At 53.2% G+C, this 23,802-nt stretch overlaps 3 protein-coding genes across 16 annotated transcripts; 2 read left to right on the top strand and 1 right to left on the bottom strand.

The window, feature by feature from the left end:
* The first annotated feature begins 1 nt into the window (after window position 1).
* On the top strand, window positions 2-21,521 carry PTGES (prostaglandin E synthase). Of its 14 annotated transcripts, none has more exons than XM_046901777.1 (6): window positions 6,075-6,134; window positions 11,720-11,819; window positions 16,379-16,497; window positions 18,254-18,391; window positions 19,558-19,640; window positions 20,486-21,521. In XM_046901777.1, exons 4-6 carry the CDS (start codon window positions 18,284-18,286, stop codon window positions 20,733-20,735), a joined length of 441 nt encoding a protein of 146 aa, XP_046757733.1. In that variant the 5' UTR covers window positions 6,075-6,134; window positions 11,720-11,819; window positions 16,379-16,497; window positions 18,254-18,283; the 3' UTR covers window positions 20,736-21,521. The 14 variants fall into 14 exon arrangements, with proteins under 14 accessions (XP_046757729.1, XP_046757734.1, NP_001383583.1 ...); XM_046901779.1 differs by having other exon boundaries at window positions 6,075-6,586; XM_046901773.1 differs by lacking the exons at window positions 6,075-6,134; window positions 11,720-11,819; window positions 16,379-16,497 and adding exons at window positions 2-45; window positions 3,063-3,139.
* On the bottom strand, window positions 592-3,250 carry LOC417192 (torsin family 1, member B-like). Its single transcript, NM_001277658.2, has 5 exons — window positions 3,031-3,250; window positions 1,883-2,151; window positions 1,625-1,800; window positions 1,207-1,334; window positions 592-1,082 (listed from the first exon to the last, which is right to left on the bottom strand). Exons 1-5 carry the CDS (start codon window positions 3,215-3,217, stop codon window positions 838-840), a joined length of 1,005 nt encoding a protein of 334 aa, NP_001264587.1. The 5' UTR covers window positions 3,218-3,250; the 3' UTR covers window positions 592-837.
* LOC121107102 lies at window positions 7,547-9,286 on the top strand. The gene is made up of 2 exons (XM_040649362.2): window positions 7,547-8,987; window positions 9,018-9,286. Exons 1-2 carry the CDS (start codon window positions 7,562-7,564, stop codon window positions 9,284-9,286), a joined length of 1,695 nt encoding a protein of 564 aa, XP_040505296.2. The 5' UTR covers window positions 7,547-7,561.
* Window positions 21,522-23,802: the final 2,281 nt, after the last annotated feature.

Here is a 23,802-nt window from a genome sequence, read left to right as displayed (position 1 = left end):
GCTTCCGGCCCGCCGCCACCGGGCGGGAAGCGCCGCGCCCCCCGGGTAACCGCCGCCGCCATCTTTGTGAAGGGGAGGGAGGGGCCGGGCGTCCTCGGCGCCGCTCGTGCTGGCGGCTGCCCTCTCGGTGTGGCCCCTGGTACCCGGTGTCCCCTCAGCGCCGCCCCGCCTGCAGGCGTCTGTCCGCTCAGTGCCATCTCTGCCACCCATCGTGTCCCTTCAGTGCCACCCCGGCTCCCAGTGTCCCCTCAGTGCCACCTCTGTCCCCTCAGTGCCATCACTGGTGCGCAGTGTCTGTCCCCTCAGAGCCAGATCTGGCTCCCAGTGCCTGTCCCACATGCTGTCCCTCCACGTTCTCCTGATGTCACCTAAATGCCATTTCCCACCCCATGCCACTGCCTTCAGCCTCCTCTCTCTCTTCCTTCATCAGAGCCCAAGGGACAGGGCAGTGCATCAGGCCCAGGGATGTGACAGGCGATGGGGACACAGAAGGCAATGGGGACATGGTAGGTGAGGGTATGAGGCACAGAAGTGCTGCCCCAAAGGAGCCTGTGGGAAGCCAGCCCTGCAGCCAACACCCAGACAACACTCTCAGCAATACGGTCTGATTTATTGGGTGGCCCTGCGTGGAGCCAGGGCTTGGACTTGGTGATCTTTACAGGTCCTTTCCAATGTGGGGTACTCTAGGATTTATTAAAGGGCTTCACAAAAGGCCCCTCTGGAACAGGATAAATCCTAGCCCCGTCAAGGAAGGAGATGTAGACAGGTGAGTATTGATGCAAGTCCTTCCCCCGGTTGGGTGTTGCAGTGGGAGCACGAGGTGTGGCTGTGTGGAGTCTAGGTGCTCAGAGCCACTCTGGAGGCCACAGTCTTGCAGCCTTTGCTGGAGTAGAGCCTCTCCTCGCTGGGGTAGTCTGCCATTGCCGAGGCAATCTCAGTGATGAGGTCTTCCTCCTCAGGATGCCCTTGAGCACGCAGCTCCTCCCGGACACACTGCTTCACGTGTTTGTATTCAAGAGGGAGGAAAGGGACGAAATAGTCAATCAGGTTCTTCTGGATCAGTTGGCTTTGAAAGAAACCACCTGGAAGAGAGAGCATGGAGAGCCTTGCCATCGGCGTGCTCAGGAGGCAGCACTGCTTCATGCTTTGCAGAGCAGCCTGCAGAGAACTGACCCGCACACATCAACCCAGAGGTGCTGTACTCACTGTTTGGATTCCTGAAAATCTCCTCAGAGAGCAGATCTTGGAGTTCCTCCGCGGGAATGTCTTCTCTCCTCTTCAGCCTTCTCCAGTAATCAAGAGCAACCTCCGTTATCTTATCCCCACCTGCATTGCTGTTAGGAAGGAGATTCAGGGGTTCATTAAATTGTGTCTTTGCCGTCTTTACCGTTCGTGTCTTGGCAGGGATTTGAGTGACTGTGTGGTTCTGCACTGCGATGGAGGTGATGTTCCTTTGTGTGGGGGCTGCCCGGAGGTGGGAAGTGACAGAGACCACAGCAAGGGGGGGGCCCTGAGCTGCTCAGCTGTGCTGATTCAGCCACAGACTTGTCAGCAATTGGCACTCCCTTTGTCCCTGCTGTGTCTGTGGGGCTGTAACCCGCTCTAAGCCGTTGGCTCTCCTTACTTCAGGAAGATGAAGATCGCCTTGCCATAATGAACTCCATCAATCTCGCCACGGTAGCCAAGGAATGGCAGGATAGAGTCTATCAGTCCATGCGGCATTTGATCCATCTCAGAGAAGATAAAAAGGGACCTTGGGCAGGCGCTGACATTGCCCCGAATCCAACTCTGCAGCTGCTCCTGTGAGAAGAAACAAAACAGTCTGGTGTTTGCACTCCCAACTGCAGATAAATCGGAGGAGATGAGCTAAAGCCGTACGTACCTTATACAGGTGGACATGGGAACCATGTGAGAAATGCAGCACCGTGCTGAAGTGGTGCACAAAACTCCTCCTCCATGCACTGAGTCGGTAGAGGTTCTCTGCAATGATACTGCTGACAAATGATTTGCCTGTGCCAGTCCAGCCATGGAAGGACATCACCAGGGGCTTCTTGGGCCGCTTGGATTGAAGGTTCATGCTCAGAGCTCTCAGAACTATTTGGACAGCCAGATGCTGGCCGAAGACTTTTCGCTCCAAATCCATCTTCACAACTGGAAGAATGAGGGTAGAGTCAGAAGGTGCCATTTGTTCCTCCCCTTTCTCTGGCTGCAGCTGGATGGCCATCAGAGGGAGCGAACAGACACTGCCTGAGGTTGTGAATCAGCAGAGAACCAAACTCAGGGGTGGACTCATGAAACTCTATGGTATTTATGGGAACCAAGCCGCTTGCAGGAGAATTTGCCATGAGTTTTCATGGCACTGTACCACTGCCTTCTGTAAAGCCCTGGGATGGGGTCTTACGTATATAAGCAGAGATACTATGCGTGTGCTCAATTCTCACTTACCGTTGTCCTCTAGCACGCTTTGTTTTTATAGCAATTCATGCTTCTGTTGCTAAATAATGTCCTTTGAAAAGAGAATCCCAACCAGTATTTCAGTGGCTGAAGTGCCAGAAAACAGCCTGTTTGTCACCATCAAATGCAGAGCTGGCATGAAGCAACATGCTGAAGCATCAGGAGGCAGAGGAACCTCCAGCACTCGAGAGTTTCCCCTGAAATCTGCATCCCAGCTCTGAAATGAAACAATACTTGCAGTCCTATGACACGGGAGTGGGGGATTTCCAAGTGGCAGGCACTGGAATTTGTGGTTAAGAAAGTAGTTCAAGGTTTTTTCAGCCCTGCAGTTTCAGGGTGAAATAACTGCTAGACTGCTTGTCTGGGAGAAATGAAACAGCTTTTCGAACCTTAGATGTAGCACTAATCACTGCTCATCCAACACAGCTTATAGGCAGTGAGTGGCTGGGCTGTGGGACAAGCTGTGTTAGGAGCCTTTGCATTCCAGAGCTTCTCTTTCCATGAGCACCCAAAGGATGTGCTGGGAAACCCTCCCTACCCCAGGAAGGGCCATCACTGCCCTTCCCACTGCCTTACCTGAGAAATTCAGCGTCTCCTTTGCATTGCAGCACTCCAGGAGACTGCACCTGAGCCAGGAGTGAGGGGAGAAGAGCTGCCAACTGATGGCTGCACCTCCCACAATGAGGTAAGCGCTGAGCGGGTCCATGGCGGGCGTCAGTGCGGGCGCAAGGATGGAGAGCACAGCAGCATGGAGAAGCTTCATGGTGAGAAGTGAAAAGAAAGGAAAGCAAAACTGAAACTGTAGGAAAAAAAACCCCAAACTTCCTGCAGCATGAAGCTGTTTGTGCTAATAGAAACCACTATTTCTGCATGGTGGATGTGTACAGTAGTCACGCTGCTCTGTGCGTAATGAAAGCATCAGAGCAGGGTACTGCTGGGGGATGAGGGGAGAGGGGAACGTCCCCAGCTGTGAGGGTATGGAACTCATGGCACCTGGAGCTGCTGCCTCGTTCACCAGGAACACAGCTGTGCTTGTTTTGGGCTGAGCTGCACCACATCACCTGAAGGTTTGTGCAGCTCACAGGTGGAACACACCAGAAGGGCACTCTTTCAGACCGGGTTCTCAGAGCAGGTGTTTTGTCCTACCAGCTTTGTGATCCCTGCCCTTAAAACAAGGACTGCCTTGCACTCAGAGCCAAGCATGTGGGAAGCCGCAGGGCTCCGTGTTTGGAGTCCTTTCTGCCTGAGTCCTACGCTGGGCACTGCTGCTGCTCCGGGCTCCTTGTTCTGGGCTGCTGGTGCAGATGGATCACCTGCAGAGTGAGTCCGCAGAGCCCCAGCATGCTGCTGAAGAAGTGATGGGGGTTTTCCAGCCTGTTTCCTTGACGCGCGGTCCTCTGCATTGCTCTGTGGTGGACGCTAGATGGGGTGTCAGACAAAGAGTTTCATCCAGAACATACTGGGTGGAACTTTTGCAAGAGTTGGAAGAGATGCCTGAGAAAATCAGGATGGGAGCACACATCTGCTCGCACAGAGCTTGTGTTATGGCATGTGGTTTCTTGGGACAGCAAACAGCGCAGTGCTCACAGCTCTGCCTCCATAGAGGGTGAGAGCCTCACGGGCAATTTCAGACCGAGAACAATGTTATCTCAGCAAGGGAGAGTTTGAATAAAGAAATGAGGCTGATGGTTGCTCGCCTCGTGGATCTCAGCAGATGTAGGAACAGGATGTGGTCCTGAACGTGCTGCAATGGAACAGCAGCTCTGAAACTCTCTGGGATAAAACGTAGTGCCAAATTGCGTCTTGGAAAGGATCAGTGGCTTCAGACCTTATAGTCCACACTCTTTCCTCGTATCTGGCAGTGTGGAGCCTCTGCTGACTATGGAGGCAATAAGGTGTCTATAGTGAATTCTTTGCTGTCATTTTGTGTCCTTCTGTAAGGTCCCACCAACCTGCATGTCTCCCTGAATGTGTGAAATGCAAAGTAATGTGCCAGAAACAGCAGAGAGGAGGAGGAGAATGACCTCATTTACGCGTAAAGAAGGAGCAGCATGGGACACATCTATAGATCTTTTCCTTCCCATATGGGAGGGAGGTGGCATATATTTCCTATACAACAATAGGATGTATGCTGCCTAACAGGTACCAGATGGGTGTTTAAATAACCTTCAGCTGCAACATGTCATGCTGTTATCTCATTATCCCTTACAAGTTAAATGGGTTCAAGCTGGGCCTGGACATGGCTGAGATGTCTAATAGCTGTGGTGAGGCTGACACTGATGGCAATTTCCTTGAACAGCTGTCTGGGAGCTCCAAGTGGAGCACAGACCTGCAACGTGCAGCCTGCTGAGCCCTAGCACAGTGCTCTGCCCTTCCCACCTCCCCGCAGAGCCCCTGCACGGTACTGCTCTCCATCACACATTGGCACCGGTCTCCATCAGCACAGGGATCAGTGGGCATGGGGTAGCAGTTGCAAAGGGGAAACAAGGGGTGCAGAGATGGGCTGCCAAAGGTAAAGGGTGTGAAGAGAAGAAAGTCCCAGCTGAGAGCTCTGCCTGCCCTTTCTCTGCAGTCCATATGTTGAAATTTTCTGTCACCCACCCATGGTCTGATTTGTGTGTTGTTGGTTTAAAGTCAATGCTCCTGGCACTTCGAGCTTGCAGCATTATGGCACAGAGCCTGGAGGATTGGTGCAGCATTGCTCAGCATGCCTTCCTGGGGGCTGGAGAGCCAAGGAAGGATGTGTGTCTCCAGCAGAGTGATGTGAATGGGAGCTGCAGCCCTGACTTGTCTTTGTGGAGCACAAGAGATTTGCAGGTGAGAGTTTTAGGGTCACTGAAGCAACACTCATCCCTGAAAAAGCCTGTGGCTTTTTCTGGATGTTTTATGGGTTTCTCCATATTTCAAAGTACTTCAGCAAATAGGTTTGGGACACAACTGCCCATTGACACGAGGTGCTGGGCTGGAAAGAGAATCTTGTGAAGTTTTTTTTCTGGAGAAGTGGAAAACTCTCTTTCTCAGTGCTCATTTTCATTTTTACCCAAGCATATCTCCTTCCACAATGCTTGTCTCTCTGCCTTCCGACCCTGACTGGACGCTCTTAGTGCTCAGAGCCTTTCCAATGGGAGTGTTTTTATTTTTCCCCTCCCATTTGCGTGGTTTGGATTTGTTTTCTTTCCCTGCTTCAATTTCAGCATCACGTTCCAAGTCATCCTTATCCTAAACACCAAGACAAGGCAGCAACAGAAAACGGCTGTCACTCTGACGTACTTTGGGATCTGTTCAGAGCCTGGCTAAGCTCTCTGAGGACGGCACTAACGCTGTGGGAAGGCTCTGACTCATGGAACATGGTCATTTTGTTGATCTTTCTATAATGTGATGGTAGCAGTAACACCAAACACCAAAATCTACGTGAATGTTGAGCAAACACTGTCTAATCCTGGCAACACCCAAGGAGTCAAGAGACCGTCATCCTCCTCTTGCAGCTAGGGAGGACGAGCCTTAAAGATGATGAATGTTCATTTCATGGCAAAGGGATTGGCAGCTCTGCTCTCTCTTTAGAATCCCTGCTGAAGAGCCTTGAGCAGATTTAAAAACCCTTGTCTGGGATACAGCAGCCCAGAGCTCCTGGTGCTGGTGTGTGTGGCTGTGCTGTGCGAGGTGCAGTCCGACAGGGAAAGGTAGGGATGGACATGGGGTAAGGGTGGTGGGAAACATCGTGCATGTGGCCAGGCACGTCTGTCCGTGTGAAACAGCTCCTTTGATCACAGCTGAATCCCTGTGAAACCCCAATAGACTTGCAGAGCTTTTGTTCTGAATGCTCCCTCTAGGAAAAGCAGCTGAGTTTGGCCCTACAGGAGAGAAGGGTTTCCCATCTGGATGCCTCAAAGCCTTTTGCTCCGACTACAACATAGGCTCAGGAAAGAGACCCACATTAATGTGCAATGGGAGACAAATGGGGTTTTAAAGCTGACCCAGGTGGTTTTCAGCAGGTGGGGCCAGCCAGGTGGTGTTATCTGGTAGGGATAGGAGTGAAAGGAGAAGAGGTGGTGCTTAATGCCATGCTGGGTCTTAGTGCTGGCGTGGGTGAGTGAAGCTGCTGTCTCCCCTCCTGTGGGCACTTCCTTGAAAGGTAATACTGTGTAGATAAGTGCAAGGTGGCAAGCTGGCAGGGCACTTCCTGCCCTTTATAGGGCAAGAGCTGCTGCTGACGTGTGTGTTTGATCTTTAGTGGTATTAGCTCCATCCATCCAGAGCTAGCGAAGGAGATGGATGGAGAGCAGCTCTCTCAGAACAAACACAGGGAGGTTCTTAAGTGCCTGCAACTACAGCGGCTCTGTTCCTTCTCAGATCATAACATGCTCTGGAGGGAGAAGGAAGGGGGGGGGGGATCAGTTTGTTGGCTTTGGGGAAACTCTGAGCTCTTCTAGTTTGGGGACCAGGAATGAAGAGGTTGAGATACAGCTGCCCTGAGCTGTCTCTGCTCCCACCTACCTCACTGCCTCTGGGCTCTGGTTTCAGGGCTGGTGTTGTGCAAGTTGGCAGTGAATAATGGATGGATTGGAAGTGATTGTTGTAGTAGGCGTCTTGCGGGGGCACGGGATGTACGGGACAGGCCTCTCCCTAAACATAGAGAGATAGTGCTATCGTGCTGACCTTGTTGCAGAGAAAACAGGAGAAGAAGAAGGATGATAAAAGAATGTGGAAACGGCCAAATAAGGCACAATGTTATCTGGTGTGAACTAATCAGAGTGGGACATGACAGCACGGTTATCTAGGTAAAAATGTATATAAGCTGTGTTTAGTAGTGAATAAACGCCATTTGCCTCACTTACTCCTGGGGTCTGGGTGAGCATCTGGCCCCGACCTGGTAAAGGGTCGGTTTCGCCCAGCAGTAAGCCCTACATGTGGACAGAGGACGAACACCGGATGAGCGAACGGAGACTACATGCAACAAGTGGTGACCCCGACGTGATCTGTCTGCTGAGGGTGGCTGCCCGGCGTGCCCGTGACGCGGAGAAGAGCCTGTGAGGTGGCGGCAGGTCGCGCACGGAAGACGTATTGCGGTTAAGAGCCTGCGAGGTGGCGGCAGGTCGCATACGTAACAATGGACCAAGTCATTAAGGTACTTGTGCAGTTTTGTAAGGACTACTGTGGAAAATCTACTCCTTTCCGGAAGGAGATCGCGGCAGTTTTGTCGCTGTTAAATGAGCTGGGGGAGCTGGACTCTCCCCGCTACGTTTTGGATTCGAGTAGGTGGGACTTGCTCACCTCGGTGCTATGCCAGCGCGCCATGGCCAGTCAGAAGGCTACGGAACTTAAAACGTGGGGACTGATATTAGGAGCCCTTAAAGCGGCCAGAGTTGAGGGAAAGGTATTGGTGGAGGCTCGATACCCTTTGGGTCTCAGCGGAGGAGGTGAGACACAGGACCCGGTCGGGTCCGATGGGGGTTCGGGAGCAGTTTCTTGCAGGGGCCGAGAGGAGACGGAGCCGCCAATGACCGTTGGCGGGATGGCGCCGGCTGAGCCGGCCGCGCTCAGTTCAAAAGAAGACAAACAACAAGAGAGTGAAAGTTCGTTGTCTCGTCCCCCTCCCCCGTATCCACACCCCTCAGGCGGAACGTTGTATCCTTTATCAGAATTACGTCAGTGTTACCTGACTCAAGGGGGCGGAGGAAGCTGTGATCTACACGGGCAGGATCAACTTAGTGCCCACATGGGGAGGGACCAGACAAAAGGTCCGTCCAAAGCGGACAGGGGGCATAGCCTACTGTCTCTGGTCACTCCCAGGGGCGGTAGTGCGAGTGATAGTGTAGAAGAGAAAGAAGGGACTGGCTTTGAGTGCAGGGGGAGGGATCAAATGACGGACTGGAATGGGATTAGATCGGAGGCTTTGGGAAAGGGTATAGTTCCAGAGGCATTCCGGGTGATTGTGAGTGATCGTGGTCCCGAATGGGTGCCGCCTGACCCCGGGGGTGTTACGCGCCTGGTGGAATTTATGGATAAAAGAGGCCTGAAATCGCCTCTGACATTAAATGCACTACAAACTTTGGCTGCACTGGGGCCTCTCTTCCCCCGTGACATCACAAACTTAATGCGTACGGTGCTCAGGCTGGTTCAGTATACGTTATGGGAGACGGACTGGATGGCCGAGTTGGGGGGCCGTGCCGGGGCGACAGGGGTCGGCCCGCGCCGCTCCCTGCATGGGACCGGAATACAGCGGCTTTCAGGGAAGGCCGTGGGAGTGGCTTCGCCCCAGGGCCAGCTAGCGAGACTAAGGCCAGGGGAGCTAATAGCAGCCACAGATGCAGTGGTGGAAGCGTTTAATAAACTTGTGCATAAGGCCGAACCACCTACTCCGTGCACAGATATTACCCAGGGCCCGAATGAATCCTTTCAAAGCTTTACAGACAGGCTTTTAGCTGCTGCAGAGGGGTCTGATCTCCTGGTACCGGCCCAAGGGCCAGTGATCATTGACTGCTTGCAGCAGAAATCGCATGACAATGTTAAGGCATTGCTGCGAGCCGGCCGAAGTACGCTTAATACCTCGGGAGCCGGCCGAAGTACGCTTAATACCTCGGGAGAAGTTATTCAGTATGTCTTAGATAAGCTCAAGGTGGCTCATTTAACTAATGAAAGGCTAGTCACAGCTATTGTCGTAGCTGTTGGCCTGCGACAGCAAAGATCGCTGCAGCAGCAAGGGCTGTGTTTCCGATACGGCCAGTATGGCCATGTTAGAGCACAATGCCCCTGTGGGGGAGGCCAGTCAGGGCCTCCTGATCACAGGAAGGGCTTGCTAAAGGGTATCCGTGGTCGGGTATGCAGCAGTTAAATATCATGAATCTGGGAAATTCTGTGGGTACCATCGCGAAAAGTAATACCAGATATAAGTAGCATATCTGCAAAAACTGAGTCTAGGTGCGAGTTTTCTACAGAAATTCTTCGTTGGCAGACCGAAGCCAACTCCAGAACAACTGAGGGACAGACGATGGGATCAAGAACCACTCGTCAAGAGGAGCACTACACCTGCAACGCTGACACTTCCGATGTTGCTGATATTTATGGTGTCCATGGCGATTACAGAGTGTCACAAACAACTACAATGGACACAAGAACATATGCAGAAAATTAAAGAAGTGCGTGATCCCTTTGGAAGCTGGCTGGACGGACTGTTTGGGGGAACGGGTTCATGGTTAAAGCAATTGCTTAAAGCTCTCGCAGTAGGATTTGCAATCTTTGTGTGTATTCTAATCTGTCTTCCATGCTTTGTAGGATGCTTGCCTTCAACGAATGATGGACAAGACTTTTGACTATCACATTGAGTATCATAGATTGCGTGAAAAATTATAGAGGGGTTTAGGTTGTTGCGTTCGTGCTGTAACGGGGCAAGGCTTGGCCGAGCACGGAAAAGAATTCCCTGTTGCTCTGATGATTGCTTAAGAACTGTAGTAGAAAAATAGTAGGAATAGTGTGCTGAAATATATTTAGGATTAGGCGTTTTGCGCTGCTTCGCGATGTACGGGTTAGGTGTGTGTGTAAGTAGTATTTAGCTTAGGGAGGGGGAGATGTTGTAGTAGGCGTCTTGCGGGGGCACGGGATGTACGGGACAGGCCTCTCCCTAAACATAGAGAGATAGTGCTATCGTGCTGACCTTGTTGCAGAGAAAACAGGAGAAGAAGAAGGATGATAAAAGAATGTGGAAACGGCCAAATAAGGCACAATGTTATCTGGTGTGAACTAATCAGAGTGGGACATGACAGCACGGTTATCTAGGTAAAAATGTATATAAGCTGTGTTTAGTAGTGAATAAACGCCATTTGCCTCACTTACTCCTGGGGTCTGGGTGAGCATCTGGCCCCGACCTGGTAAAGGGTCGGTTTCGCCCAGCAGTAAGCCCTACATGTGGACAGAGGACGAACACCGGATGAGCGAACGGAGACTACATGCAACAGTGATAGAGCCAGCGGATGGCTATCAGGTTGCACTTGCAGTTGAGACTCTGTTTTGGCTTGTAAACTAAACACTGCTCGTGCAGACATCTGTGGTTTAGTGATTAGATCTGGGGACTGTGCTGGGACTGCAGGGGTCTGAGCAAGGTGGTGTCACCCTGCATGGAGCGGCACAGAGTGGGTGACATTAGCTGTGCTGCAGCCTCCTCTTTGGTGGGATGAGGATGCTGTGAGACCTGGATTTCACCATCTTAGGTTTGTTGGGTTTTTATTTTCTACTTTTTTACTATTATTACTTTATTATTATTAAACCAGAATCTGTTTGGCTTTCACTGGGTTCCAATCTGGGGCTGGGATCAGCTCTCTGGTCTTGCTCTCCTTCCAGGCTTGGAAGCAGCTGAAGTGGAGCAGCTCTTGTGTGAGCCAGCCCATGTGGCTGTACAGAGAAAGAAATAACAGGGAAACTCTACCCCTGTGTTTACTTCCCTCTTAAAACTTGATTTCTCTTGCAGATAATAATAACTTAGAGACAAAGCCTGTGTGAAAGGGACAAAAACATTCTGCTCCAGGGAGGGTTGCTACAGGAATAGGATTACAGGCCATGAGACACACTGTTCCCCAGCCCTCTGATGTGGCCAGTGGCCTGTATCTCATCCAATGTACATACACTGGTGGGGTTATTAGCCAGACATCCCCATCCAGAGCTTCAGGACCTTTAGATGAAAGAAGGTATAAAAGTGCTCAGTAGGTCTGGGGTTGGACTGGAATCAGGGGCTGTGCTTGGCTTGCAGCTCACAGAACAAAACACCCTGCTTTTTCACCCATCTCCTATGGAAGAGCCTTAAACACAGGTCACTAAAGTGAGTCCTGCAAAGCAGCTATTGCAGACAAGGGCTCCAACAAGAGCAAATTCCTGAGGTGATGAGCTATTGTGCAGCTGCTCCAGCTATACAAGAAAACTGATTTGTAAGGCCTGAGGTTATCCCATTGGTGTGGCCTTTGGGAGCTCTGGCGTTGGCTGTGTCCCTGCAGTTTGTTGTGCTGGACGCTCCTGTGTGTGCATGCAAATGCCATTCCATGCAAAACTTGTGCAAAACGACCTCACTCAGCTGCTCTCCACTGCTCTCCCTTCTGCTGATAGGAAAAAGGCTTGTCCGGGAGCATGGACTGGAGTGTCTGCAAGCAGAACCCCGAGCAGCTGAGCTGTGTTGTGGTTCTCTGATTTTTGTTATCAGTATCCCACATCATAACATCAAGTAATGTGCTGGGAGTTAAAGAGTTACTGCTCCAGTTTGGTGAAATATCAATATTTCCAGATACCTGGTTCTCAGGAGAGAAGAACAGCCACAAATCCCAGAAGACTTCACTGTTCTGTTTCCATTTGCTGCTCAGAGGGAAAGATAAAACTATTCACAGGTAACGAGATGTTCTCTTCTTTTACTGCTCCTCACTGCGATGTGTGCTCGCCTGCCATCTCATCTTCAGCATGGGTCCATGGCCCCATTAGTCACAGAACTGGACTGAACTGGCCCAAAACCAGTGACAAGTTGTCACTCAGTCCCCTGGATGACTCTGCTGTTTGAGCAGGGCCAGTTGCACAGTGCTTACTCCTCTACTTCTGCAGAATCTATCTGAAGTGCTCAGTGAGCACCTGTTGGGTTGTGCCCCATGTCCATTGCTGAACCACTGGGGTGAAGTCACTCCCATATGTCAGACATGGAGACATTTATCAGTGTTGACTGTAGGGGGTCTGAAAAGTATAGGTTCTCTTCCCTGGAGGTATGTTGTCTAATAGGGGGAGGAAAACGGAGTTCTGTGAACAGGAGATGGCATGCAGGGCTTCGGTTTCCAGCTATTGTTAAGATGTATTTGAGAGCTGGGAACCCCATGGCTAACAGTGAGCTGGAGCAAATCGAGGGCAGGAGGATGGATGTGCTCCACAAAGAGCGGGGATCGCTCTGTGCTAACAGCATGCCAAGGAGACCATGCTGGGGTAAAGAAAGACCCAAAGGAACAGAGCTGAGCAAAGCAGATCTGTCAGATGGCTGTGGGGTGGTGTCCCAGGCCTGTCTTCTGCAAGAACACGATTGGAATTCCTTCATTTTGGGAGTAGCCCCTCCAGAGCACTAAGCAGCTTGGTGTGGAGTCATCCTAGAGCCCAAAGAGAGGAGCTGTGGCATTTGAAAAGAAAAGGAGGCAAAGGACTGCTGGAGTGTGGGAGCGCAGTGAGTCGGGAGTCATGTGCTGGTCATCTGCTTGCCTCAGCGTTGGAGGGGAATAAGAAGTATGGTTGGGATAATCAGAAGCATGGAGGAATCTCCTTTGAAGAGAGATGAAAGTGAATGGGGTGTGATAAAGCTGAGTAAGAGGTAATTTCACAGACGGGTATCAAAGGAGGAGTATGCTAGACAAAGCTGAGCTATAATCACCGTTCCTCCTAACCCCCAGCGTGTCTCCCCACGACATGAACAAGAGGGGAGGCAGATCCTATGAAAAGATTATCGTCATCATCTTAACGTAAACTGTGTTTTACTGTGGGACTCATCGTCCCAGGAAGTAATTTAAGTTCCACAGTTCAGAAAGTGAATCGACGCGTATAATTATGGAGCGCTACCGTCATCTGTGACAACAAGTCGGGAAAGAGAATTAAACCGAGTGATTCAGAGCTTAAATTAATCCTCAGGTTCTGAAAGGTCAACGAATCAGGGTGTGTATGAGGCCAGTTTGCTGCTCCCTGCTCCCTGTAGGGGCTGTGGGGCCTTGGAATGGTGGTGGACACGAGGACTGGTATGGCTGGGCATCTCCGTGCTCTTGTTGGAGAGCAGCAGTTCCCTCCCAGCACAAACCAGCACAGCTCCTGCCCCTTTCATTGCCTTACTCTCCTCATAGGACAGCTCTGGCCTCCATCCCACAGCTCCCATCTCTTCTCTCTTCCCATGACTTCTTCCCAACCGGTTCCCATCTAATGGGTGAGTTCTTCTTGTTCATTTTTAGCCATGTTGATGGCACCGTCAGTAGAAATGTGCTGTGCTAGAAAGATGCCTTCTGCTGCTTTGTAAATATTTGTATGGAGAGCATACCTTCTTGTGGAGGGCTGTGTAAAGCAGTCATGGTTCCATAAACATAGCATGGAGCAGACCTCTGAGTGCACGTCATGGCCAGGGGGGCAGAGCCTGCGGGTCAGGAGAGCCATCAAAGCACGGGACCTGGGCGGGTTGCTGGTGCTGCTGGTGGCTCACATGGACAGGGAATGCTAGGACAGTAAGTCCAAGTGCTGGACTCCATGCTCAAGGGGTTGCTTGAAGAGGTTTCTCTGCTTCATTGCGTCATTCCCACCACATTCTGCTCTTGTGAAAGATGGAATGTCGGTCTGTACTGTTGTGTGGTCCTACATCCCTTTCTCTTTCCTCACTGTGGCTTTTGATTGCTCCATAAATCCCACGTGCTGTGCTGCACAGGGCGTGCGATCCTCTCTGAATGTCCAGAAAGCACCCTGTGAGCTGCATTCCTTTCTCCTTTTCTCCTGCTCCAGCACTTAGGATGTGACTCCAGCCCTGGTCGTGAGCTATGAGTGCACAAGAAGAGCTCCCAGGCAGCGAGGGCTGTAAACAACACAGCTAAAGGACTCCCTGCTTTCCAGGCTGACTGCAGGGAGGATGCACTTTGTGTTACACACGGGAGGTGTTTATTAATAAACGTCAGCATCTGGGACCTGGACCACCTTTCTCCTGGTTGCTGAGGTGCAAACGGTGCTGCCAACATGAGACTGAATGACCCGTTGTGCCACCAGCACAGGAAAAGAAAGGGAAAGTTTCAAAATGTATTGGGAACAGCTCACAGGCTGACTTCATCCAAACTTGAAAAACCAAGAAGCTCTTACTGGTCTGAGTCAGACAGCCTGGGTTCTTAGCAAAAAAGGCTGAAAGACTGATGCAGGTAAAAGCTGAGGGCTGGGAGCTCAAATGTCGGGTGCTTTGCTCAGCGTTGCTGCAAAAGGGTTGCCCAGTGCCTTCATCTGAGAAGTGAGATCGGCATCGGTGATAAAGAGGTTTAGAAAACATGACCTATGGGGAGAGGTGGGAGGGTTTAGTGCTGTTTAGTCTGGGAGTGATAAAGGGGGCAAAGAACTCAGGGCTTCGAAAATGAGGTCTGCGTTTTGGAGAGCATCGTGGGGAGGAGGAATGTGCCCCAATTCCCCTTCCTTTGCAGTGCAGTGTGTGGAGGCAGGACTGTGCAGAACCATTCCCCTTTGCTCTTGCTCAAGAGGATCCCACCAGGGTATCTGTAGTTACTTTGTATGTTTGCGAATGCTCAATTCGAGTCTAGGAAATGCTTCCTGATTTTGGAATGTTTGGCAGCAGAACTTATTTCTTTTCCTCCCCCCGGCCTGGCTGGGAAAGCCCCTCTTTTTGGCCAATGACATAAGTGGTGTTTGCATGTTGTTTATTGGCATCTGATTCCAGGGAAGAGAAACACGATGCGAGTTGCTGCAGTGGGATGAAGTGAGAGATGTTGGCTTCCCACACACCCAGCCCCGTCCCCAGCTCCCACCACGGCCCCATGGCAGCTGCAGGTGCAGGTCTGCCTGGAGCCTGTTTGGACTGCTGGGTGGAATGGAGTGGAGCAGAGCATCCCTCCCAGCTGGGCCGTATCCTTGCAGCCTCGCCAAGGAATTCTTCCCTCTAAGAGACAGCTCAGGCGTGAATCCATGTGAGGCTCAGAACAAGAAAACCTGATCTGCCTCCCACATGCTCACAGCCTCATGGCTGCTTTTCCAGCAGCCCCTCCTCGCTGTTCCACCAGCAAGGGGCAGTGACAGCACTGCAGTTGAGGTGGCTGGGAGCAGGGCAGCAGCCTGGCAAGGGCTGATGGATGGAGCTGAGGCTGGCCAAGGAACAGCGGTATCCTCTGCTCCTGCTGTGTCTCAGACCAGGAGATGCTGCACCCCTTCCCCAGGCCTCTCTGCTGCTGCCAGCATCTGGTCTTTGGGAGAGTCCCGTTGAGAGGCCTCAGACACGAGGAATTTGTGTAGCTCCTGCCAGTACAGCTGCAGGGAAGATGTTTTGCTGTGCAACACAGACAAAACCTCCTGCAGTTTGAAGAGTTTGGAGCTTGCCTGTTAGTTTTAGGTTTTGAGGTGCTTTGCCATAACTTCCCCTGTGCTTCTTGCTGCAGTGAAGACCCCAGGAGCTGGGGATCAGGGAGCTTCATGTGAAGCAAGGGCATTTCATCCTCATGTGGGACACGGGGTGCATCATGAGTAGGGCTAACCCCCCTCTTCCTCATACGACCTTTTGTGCAGGCTGAGGGAGAAAGGCAGGTGGAGCACCTTTCTCTTTAAGGAATATCTGAGCTGACTCATGCCTTTACTTGAAGCTGTGGTTGCATTGGAGCAGGAGCAATCTCCCGTGCGCTGCCGGATTTCCCAGGGCTGAGCACAGCAAAGGGCGAGTGATGGCTGGGACAGGGCATGCCTGCAAGCTGCATGATGGGAGGCGCAGGAGGTGGTGGGGAAGGAGGGCACCCAATGGGCTGGGAGTGTGGCTGGGGACCTCCTGCAGCCTTAGGGAAAACAAAAGCCTCCTCTACCAGGCTGCAAAATGGGGAATTGCCCATTTGGGCAATGGGAGATGACCTCCGCAGCCCCAGCCGTGCCACCGTGACGCACACATCCGTGTCCCAGTGGAAAGGGTTTCTGACACAAGCAGCCCTCTCACTTTTAGGTGCCACCAGGAAATGACCCAGCACAGCAGCGCTGGAAAAACACAGTTATAATGCTGTGGTATAACCCAGCAGCTCAAATAAACAGTTCCCTGTGTGGGAAATGAGAGCAGCTTTTATCCCTTCTAAAGAAGGGTTGTTATTAGTGGCTTCTATTTTTAAGCACTTCTCTCGGGCACTTCCCGTGAATTTTTCTTTCCTTCTTCTTGCTCCTTGTTCCTCCTCCAACAAACCCCTCCACCCTCTTCCCACAGCTCCTGGGGTCATTCTAACCTGACTGGTGCACCTTCAGCCCTTTCAGAGCCCAGCCCTGACTCCTGTCAGCCGTTCACCTGCAGGACGCAGTGCTTGGCACCAGCAGCATTGGCACCGGGTAGGTCCTTGGGCTGCAGCCTCGTGTGCTCGAGGCTTTGTGGCACAGCTGTGTTGTGTTGCCCTCAGGACCTGCTCTTGTTCAGGCAACAGCAGGATGTGCTCCGTGTAGGAGGATCAGCAGCCGCCTTCCACCCCAATTAATGGGGCGGCTGAACACGGTCCTGGCAGCTGCAGTGCCGCGGGCCAGGAGGTGCCGCCCTGCCATGGACGCGTCCGACAGCACGAGGCCCCTCAACGTGAGGCACCCCAGCAGCACCAAGTCTGCCCTCTGAGCTGCTCTGCCCCTCATCCCCATCCATGTGGGTGCTGTGCCCGCCCCTCTGCAGGGCTGTACATGCAGCGCATCCGATGCACGTTCTGGGGCTGCTCCTGGGCTCACATCTGAACAACACATAGTTCTCCATCTCTCTGTTTGCTCCAGCAGCAAACAGGAGGAGTCCTGGCTTGTTGGCAGGTGCTCTTGTGTATTCCTGCTGCTCAGCAAGGTGTGCTGATCCGCGGGGAGGTGCAGAGGCAGATACAGAGAGAAGGCTGCTGGTGTCTGCTCTGCTCCAGGGGGTGCCATCGCTGTCCCATTGCTGGGACAGCTGTCCTTGTGCAGCAGGACCCGAGCCTGCTCCTGAGCTGCAGCATTCCTGCTGTTTGCTCTGGTTCCTCTTGGAGCAAAACGTGCTCATTTGGCAGTTAAAAAGCACTGCAGAACAAAGCCAGTCCTACAGGTAGCAATGTTTTGATGGATTCTTTTGCAAGGAGCAAACCATCCTACTCTGCTCATGGGCTTATTTTGTGGCTGGAAACAACTATTTCAGTCCAAACCAGAAAGAACTACTCACATACCCAGAACATTCATTTTCCAGTTGGTCTCTGAAAGTATCCACTTGCTTGAAATAGACCTTTTTTTGTGCGTAAAGGAACCGAGTCCCCAGTCCAGCCCTTGTAAGCTCAGAGAGCTCTCTGCCAGCGCTGGGGCTGCGCAAGGGAAGGAGGAGTTAAAGGTTTGCAGTGCAGGAGCAGCCAAGCTCCTTCCAGGCTTAGATCCTCTCGCTCTTCCCTCCCGATGGCTGGGAAAGCCGGCTCCAAATTCAGATGCCCCTTTCTAGGCTAGGATCAGCCTGCACCGGGCTCCCCTGATTCACGTTTTGGGAGAAAAGCAAGCGGAGCTGCCCCAGGGACGGGTTGGTCTGTATTTCCCTCTGCAGACTGGGGTCTTTGGGGTTCTCCTGTTGGGTTTTGGGATCCTTTGTGGCTTTGGGACCCTCCCAGGGGCAATCCGGTCTGGTGGGCAATGTGTGCAGCCGGAATGAGGGCCAGCTCTGTCCCTGACCCTTTGGCAGGTGGTGCCAAGGGGAGGGCCGGCTGCCTGTGCAAAGTGCTCAGTCTGTGTGGGGCGGGACTGGGAGCACGGGGACGTGCCACGCAGGGCTGTGGGATCGGGACGGAGCTGGGCTGGGTGCAGCAGAAGTAGGTACCTTGTTTCTCCTGCCTCCTCCTCCCCAGGGCTGCCAATGGGCAAGGGTGTGCAGCTCTGGGCATGAGCATGAGGGGAGGTCTGGGGAGTGTTGTAGGGCAGGCTGATGCTGTGTGGAGGGAGTTGGATCCCAGCTCGGAGCATCCGAGGGGCAGAAGCACACGGTGGGGTCTGGGTACCACTTGCCAGCAGTTCAGCTGTACTGTTTTGCTCGTGGCTGACCCCGTGGGGGCAGTGGGGCTGGGGGCTGACAGCTGAAGCGCTGCCTTCCTGTCCCCCTCTGCAGGGCCAAGGCAGGAGCTCCACATCCTCCACAATGATGGGGAACACCGTGTTCCTGTCATTCGCCTTCTACAGCACGATCCTGATCCTAAAGATGTATGTCGTTGCCATCATCACGGGACAAGTGAGGCTCAGGAAGAAGGTATGTCCCAGTTTCCTTTCCCTCCTTCGCCCCTCCTGCCTTTTGCTGGGGTTTCTGTTTGGATTTACTACAAACCCTTTCTTCTTTTCATCCTGCAAAAGCCAACTGGGTTTTGCAGAAGCAAGCTGAGTTTTCTTTGACTTCAACTGAAAGCAAAACAGGTTTTCTAGCTGTAGCAGATAGCCATCTCGCTTCTCTTTGGCTCTTTTTGTTTGCTTCCACCATCTGCAGCTTGATGTTTATCATTTCTGAATCCTAATCTAAATAGTAATTTCAGATGTAAAATACCATGCAGGTGAGCTGCCGCTCTGTTTACATTCAATTTGCCGTATCTGGGAGAAAAGAGAGAGAAAAGTTTAAGGGCAAATGGTTGAAATGCCAGCCCAATTCATGCAGTGTAGCAGCAAGCTCCTGTGCTGCAGCACTGCAGCCGGAGAGTGAAGTCCCAGGGAGCAGAAACAGTAGATGGAGGAAATGGCTCTTGAATGTGGGGACAGCAGCGGGGATTGAGGCACAGCTCAGCTCTGTAAAAGAACTCAAAGTATTCGAGGCGTTTCCGACTGCACCAGCAGAGTGGGAGGGAGATGGTGCTGCTCCCAGGCTGAAGGCAGAAGCGGGTTCTCCTGTGTTGTGGTGTTGCAGGAGCTAAGGATGTGGCTTTTCCTTTGTGTCTGTGAGAGATGTTGCAGCCCTGGCACTGTACTGTTGTAACACGGCTGCAGGGTGAAGCTATTGCCTGGCAGCAGATCCCTTCAGGGCAGTGTGTGTCCATCATTTTCCTCTGGGAGGATATTGATGGTGGATCCCATTCCTCCCAGAGGAAGCAGCAGTGCCAAGGAGCCAGCCAGGGGATTTTCTGCCTATGTAGGGCAAAGCCATCCATCATTCGTTGTTATCTTTTGGCTTCTGCCTTCAGTGTCTGCAAGCTCTGTGCAGGAAGTTGGCAAAGTCTCCCAGTGGATTTTATGGAGAGAAATGCCCATGCCAAAGGCAGCCAGGAGATACCTGGTGTAATGGGAACTGCTCCATTCACCCTTTTTCTGCTCCGTTCATCTCTTTTTTAACCTCCCCTTTTGAAAACTGCACGAAAGTAACCCCCAGAGCCCTCCCAGAGGTATCAGGAGCCGCATCCCCTGACAGTTCTCCATGGGGACACTCTCTTGCAGGCATTTGCTAACCCAGAGGATGCGCTGCGCAATGGAGGGCTGCAGTACTACCGTGAGGACCCCGATGTGGAGCGCTGCCGCAGGCGAGTATGGAGCCAGCATCCCTCCCCAGCAGGGCAGCAGGAAGCTGGAAGGCTCATTAATTAGCTAATTGCATAGCTAGGTGGAATGCCCTGGGGTCCGAGGCAGGACCTTGTGAACCAGGGCAGCTCAATCATTAATGGGAGCGTGCTGTGTGTGGAAGGATCGGGGCTTGGGGGTCAATGGGCATAATGAGACTCAGTCCTCAGTGGTGAATTCAGGGTGACCCAGCTCTGTGCTTGCCTTCAGTCTCCTGCAGGAGGTGGCTGGGCACTGGCCCAGGCACTGCGTGGGCTGGTTCTGCACAGGAAGGGAGGCTGGAGCCGTTCTGAGCCCCGCTGCCAGCTCTGCTCCACCAAACATCCCGTAGCACCAAGCCCCAGGCTGCCAGGAGGAGGAGGAGACAGATGAGCTGTTCCTTTGCTAAGAAAAAGGAAATAGTAGTGATAATAATGATGATCCTCTTCTGATGAGTCAGAAAGGACAAGCTTCCATAAAAATAAATAACCAGAGCTGCAGCAGCAGCGGCGGTGTGCAGAAGTCTGGGGTTTGTGCAATGAGCACACGCCAGGTCAGACCTTGCTAATGTGTTTGCAGCCCTGGAGAGGGCAAATTACCCCGAGGTCTGTGCCTGAATCAGGGATATCAGGGGGCTGGGGGCTGTGGGGACTGTGTGGAGCCTTGAAGGAGGAGAGGGGTCTCAAAGCACAGCTCCTCTTCCATTTTCCAATGGAAATTTCCTGGCCCCACTTGCATGCAGGGGGGCTCTGAGCCCTCTGGGGGCTGCACTCACCTCATCAGCAGGCTGGGAGCCAGGTGGGAAGGAGCAACCCGTCTCTCTTCACAGGGCGCATCGCAATGACATGGAGAACATCTTCCCCTTCCTCTTCCTTGGAGCTGTGTACTCTCTGCTAGAGCCCAGTCCTGCAGTGGCCAGGGTCCACTTCTTCATCTTCTGCGTGGGACGCATCGTGCACACTGTGGCCTACCTGCTGAAGCTGAGGGCTCCCACGCGCTCTGTGGCATACAGTGTGGCACAGCTGCCCTGCTTCTCCATGGCCCTGCAGATCCTCCTGGCAGCTGCCCCGTATTGGTAGCACCCAACCAAGCAGAGCACCCAACCCGCCCCATCCTGCTCTCTGCAGCTGTGCCAGCACTGAGACGTTCCTGGTGGGGGTGTGTGTGGGTGCTGCAGGGATGTGTGGGATGGCCTTGGTAAGGTCCCTGGGTCTGCTGTTGAAACTGGGGCAGAGGGAGCAGGCAGGGGATGCTGAGCAGCTTTCCCTCGTTCCTGTCCTCGAGGAAGGGGTGTCACCGGAGGAAAAGAGGTTTTCTGCATCAGTGACCCAGCGTGGGATGGGGAACGCTGCCCTTGGTCAGCAGCACCAAATCAAGAAGGGGAAGCCACCACGGTCCCACAGCTCTGCGAGAACTCTTGGTTGGTGGATGTGGGTGTTGGCAGAGAGGGAGAAAAGCTTTCAATCTGGTCACAGCCTCAGCACGGGATGCAGCCAAGACTGCCCAGAGCAGCCCGCACAAATCACTGCCCTGCAGAGAGCTGTGTGCCCGCAGCCATGTGCTGCTGCTGCCTGGAAATGCTCTGAGAGAGACGCTTTCAACGTGTGCCCCAAGCTGTGCCCTGGGAGGAGGGTTCGCTGTTCTGCTGTGCTGCATGAGGATGGCCAACCCTACTGTGCCACGCAGCTCTCCTTAAGGATGGCGCTGGGGCAGTCCCATGGAGGACAGCGTGGGAGGAAGGCTCTGAGGACAATGCAGAACTTTGCTAAGATCTCAGTGAGAAAGCAGAATGAGCAGAAAATGAACTCCCTTTCCACCTGTCCTAAGCAATAAAGCTCTTCCCTTTGCTGTGCTCTCCTCTGGAATCCTCTCACCAAGACCCCACTGAGTATCAATGGGAAGAAGGGCAGCTCAGGAGGATGCTTGGAGCCTCACCCGGCTCAGGGAGGGCTCCCAGCCCAGCAGCTCCCAGTGCAGCAGCCATGGCCTTGGGCCGAGTTCTTCGGGAGGTTTGGAGCACAGCGCTCTGCTCTCCTGGGTGCAGAAGGAGGGCTGCAGGTCCCACACTTTGCTCTTGGCCACCTCTCGCTCACACAGCCCCAGCTCAGCAGATGTCTGCATAATACCCCTTTCAGTGAGCTGCCTCACGCGGTACACGAGGTCTCCAAACCCCTGCGCGTTTCTCTGCCGCTGCGTATGCATCCTGATGGCAGGAAGCAAGTATTCCCAATAAAAACAAATCACTGTGCTCTGCTACATCCTTCCTTCGAGGGCTGCCGATGCAGCTGGGCAGCAGCTGGGGCCGAGTCCAGCTGCAGGGAGCTGCACGGGTCCAGGAGTGTCCTGGGGCTCCTGGAGGGCTGAGCACCCTTCCCCCAGCCCACCTGCCTGCAGCCCTTGGCATTATCAGGGCCAGTCCTTTAAATTCAGAGGAGCTGGGGCTTGCAGTGCAGCCGTGCTTGATTCTCCTGTCCCGAGCAGCCCAAAGTTTGGTGTGCGCCCAATCTTACAGCTTTTGCTATAAGATGCTGTTTCCAAGCAATCTCTCTCTGTGCTTTGCCTGCATTTCTTCCCAATGGAGATGCTTAAATCCCGGAGGGCTGGATGTGTTCAGCTAAGGTGTGGTAGCTCTCCTTTCTGTGCTTACAACTTCCAAAGGAGCTGCCTGTGTTTTCCATGCTCAGCAGTCCCTTCCTTCTCTCGGAAGCCAACACCTCACTTCCTTGGTTTCCTCCTATTTTCTTCAGCTGTTGGTGTTTGGGAGGTGCTGCCCTTCTGTGTCTGCATCCGCGTTAATGGCTCACATGGACAAAATGGTCCCACGTGACAGATTTTGCTTTCCCCCACGACTTCTTGTTTTCAAATAAGAAAGGCGGTGGCTTTATAAGATGAACTCCATCCAATTCATGCCGCTGTGCGTAGGGACGTAGCTGGGATTGGGGCTTTGGGGTGGGAAGGGAAGGAAGCTCTAAGAGCCCCCTGTAACCCCTGTCCAGTGCCTGGGGGTGATGCCCTGCTCAGGGAGGCCGAGGTTATGTGCAGAGCTCTGCTTGCTTCTTTCTTTATTAAAAAAAATAAACCCTGCTGTAGTGGCTGCAGGGGGAAAAGCTTGGGAATGTGAACTCTCCTGCCTCCAAAAAAACAAACAGAAAAGGCCCACGAGGCAAATTTCAAAGAGGAGCAGCCATGGAGCTTATTTTGAAATGCTGGGAGATGGTGGGAGAGCGGATGGAGCCCAACTCGTCCCTGCGTGGCCAGAAGTGGGGCCGGGGCTGCGTCACCGCGGCGCATCGACACGAGGAGCAGTTTCGTGCCCTGCTTTATTCCCAAGGGCAGCTCAAGCCAACGTCCCCCAAAGCAGGACGGTGTCCCCGGTGTCCCCTGCAGCTCTCGGAGAGAGGCGATGGTGGCTGAACCCTCCAGAGCTTGAGCTGTGCCAACCATTTGTTTCTCACACCTGGCTTACAGCTGAAACGGTAACACAGCAAAACCCACGTAGGACCACACGTCTGCCAAGTCTGGCGCTTAAAGATTTGGGTATGATTCACTCGAGCAGTGCGTGCCTTCCTCTCCAACCTCACCAACCCGAAGAGTCTGGAGGTGGGATGGGGGAACCGATTGTGGACCCGGTGACACATCCCTGCCCCTCCTGCACCTTCCGGACACCTCAGCCCAGGGTCTCCCCTACCCTCAGGCTCTGCGTTTACCCCTCCCCACCCCACGCCCCCAGATCCCATCCTGCCCACGCAGACCTTCCCCGGGAAGTTGGCACAACAGCACCCTCAGACATCACCCAGCCCTCCAAAAATCCCATTCCCTCCGGCAAGAGCGCAGCTTTGCATCTCGCACGGTGGGGTTTCGCCATGCAAATCCCCGTGAGGAAATGCTATTCCTGCGTCTCGCAGGCAAACCCACGGCTGAAGGAATGCCGGCGGCACCGCCCGCGTCCCCCCCACCGCGTCCCGCGTGGGGACACCGCTGCGCAACGCGGAGCCGCAGCGCCTCTGTGTGGCCGTGGAGCGCACAGCCGGGGGGACGGCGGCCGTTTGGGGTCTGGGAGGCTCCAACGTGGGGACGGGGAGCCCCTGGGGGGACTTTTTGGGAAGGTTGGAAAGAAGCTGTGGGTAACCTGGCTGGAACACCCGA

Source organism: Gallus gallus, chromosome 17 (assembly GCF_016699485.2).
Source record: "Gallus gallus isolate bGalGal1 chromosome 17, bGalGal1.mat.broiler.GRCg7b, whole genome shotgun sequence".
NCBI lineage: Eukaryota > Metazoa > Chordata > Aves > Galliformes > Phasianidae > Gallus > Gallus gallus.
This window is presented reverse-complemented; position numbering and strand designations above follow the sequence as displayed.

Bases quoted from the DNA above. Each gene is read 5' to 3' on its own strand.
- LOC417192 (NM_001277658.2), bottom strand. From the start codon at position 3,217: ATGAAGCTTCTCCATGCTGCTGTGCTCTCCATCCTTGCGCCCGCACTG. The intron at 2,152-3,030 runs GTAAGGCAGTGG...TCATTCTTCCAG, and splicing joins GGAGACGCTGAATTTCTCAG to TTGTGAAGATGGATTTGGAG. The intron at 1,801-1,882 runs GTACGTACGGCT...TTCTTCTCACAG, and splicing joins CCCATGTCCACCTGTATAAG to GAGCAGCTGCAGAGTTGGAT.
- PTGES (XM_046901773.1), top strand. From the start codon at position 18,284: ATGATGGGGAACACCGTGTTCCTGTCATTCGCCTTCTACAGCACGATC. The intron at 18,392-19,557 runs GTATGTCCCAGT...ACTCTCTTGCAG, and splicing joins AAGTGAGGCTCAGGAAGAAG to GCATTTGCTAACCCAGAGGA. The intron at 19,641-20,485 runs GCGAGTATGGAG...CTCTCTTCACAG, and splicing joins GATGTGGAGCGCTGCCGCAG to GGCGCATCGCAATGACATGG.
- LOC121107102 (XM_040649362.2), top strand. From the start codon at position 7,562: ATGGACCAAGTCATTAAGGTACTTGTGCAGTTTTGTAAGGACTACTGT. The intron at 8,988-9,017 runs GTACGCTTAATA...GAGCCGGCCGAA, and splicing joins ATTGCTGCGAGCCGGCCGAA to GTACGCTTAATACCTCGGGA.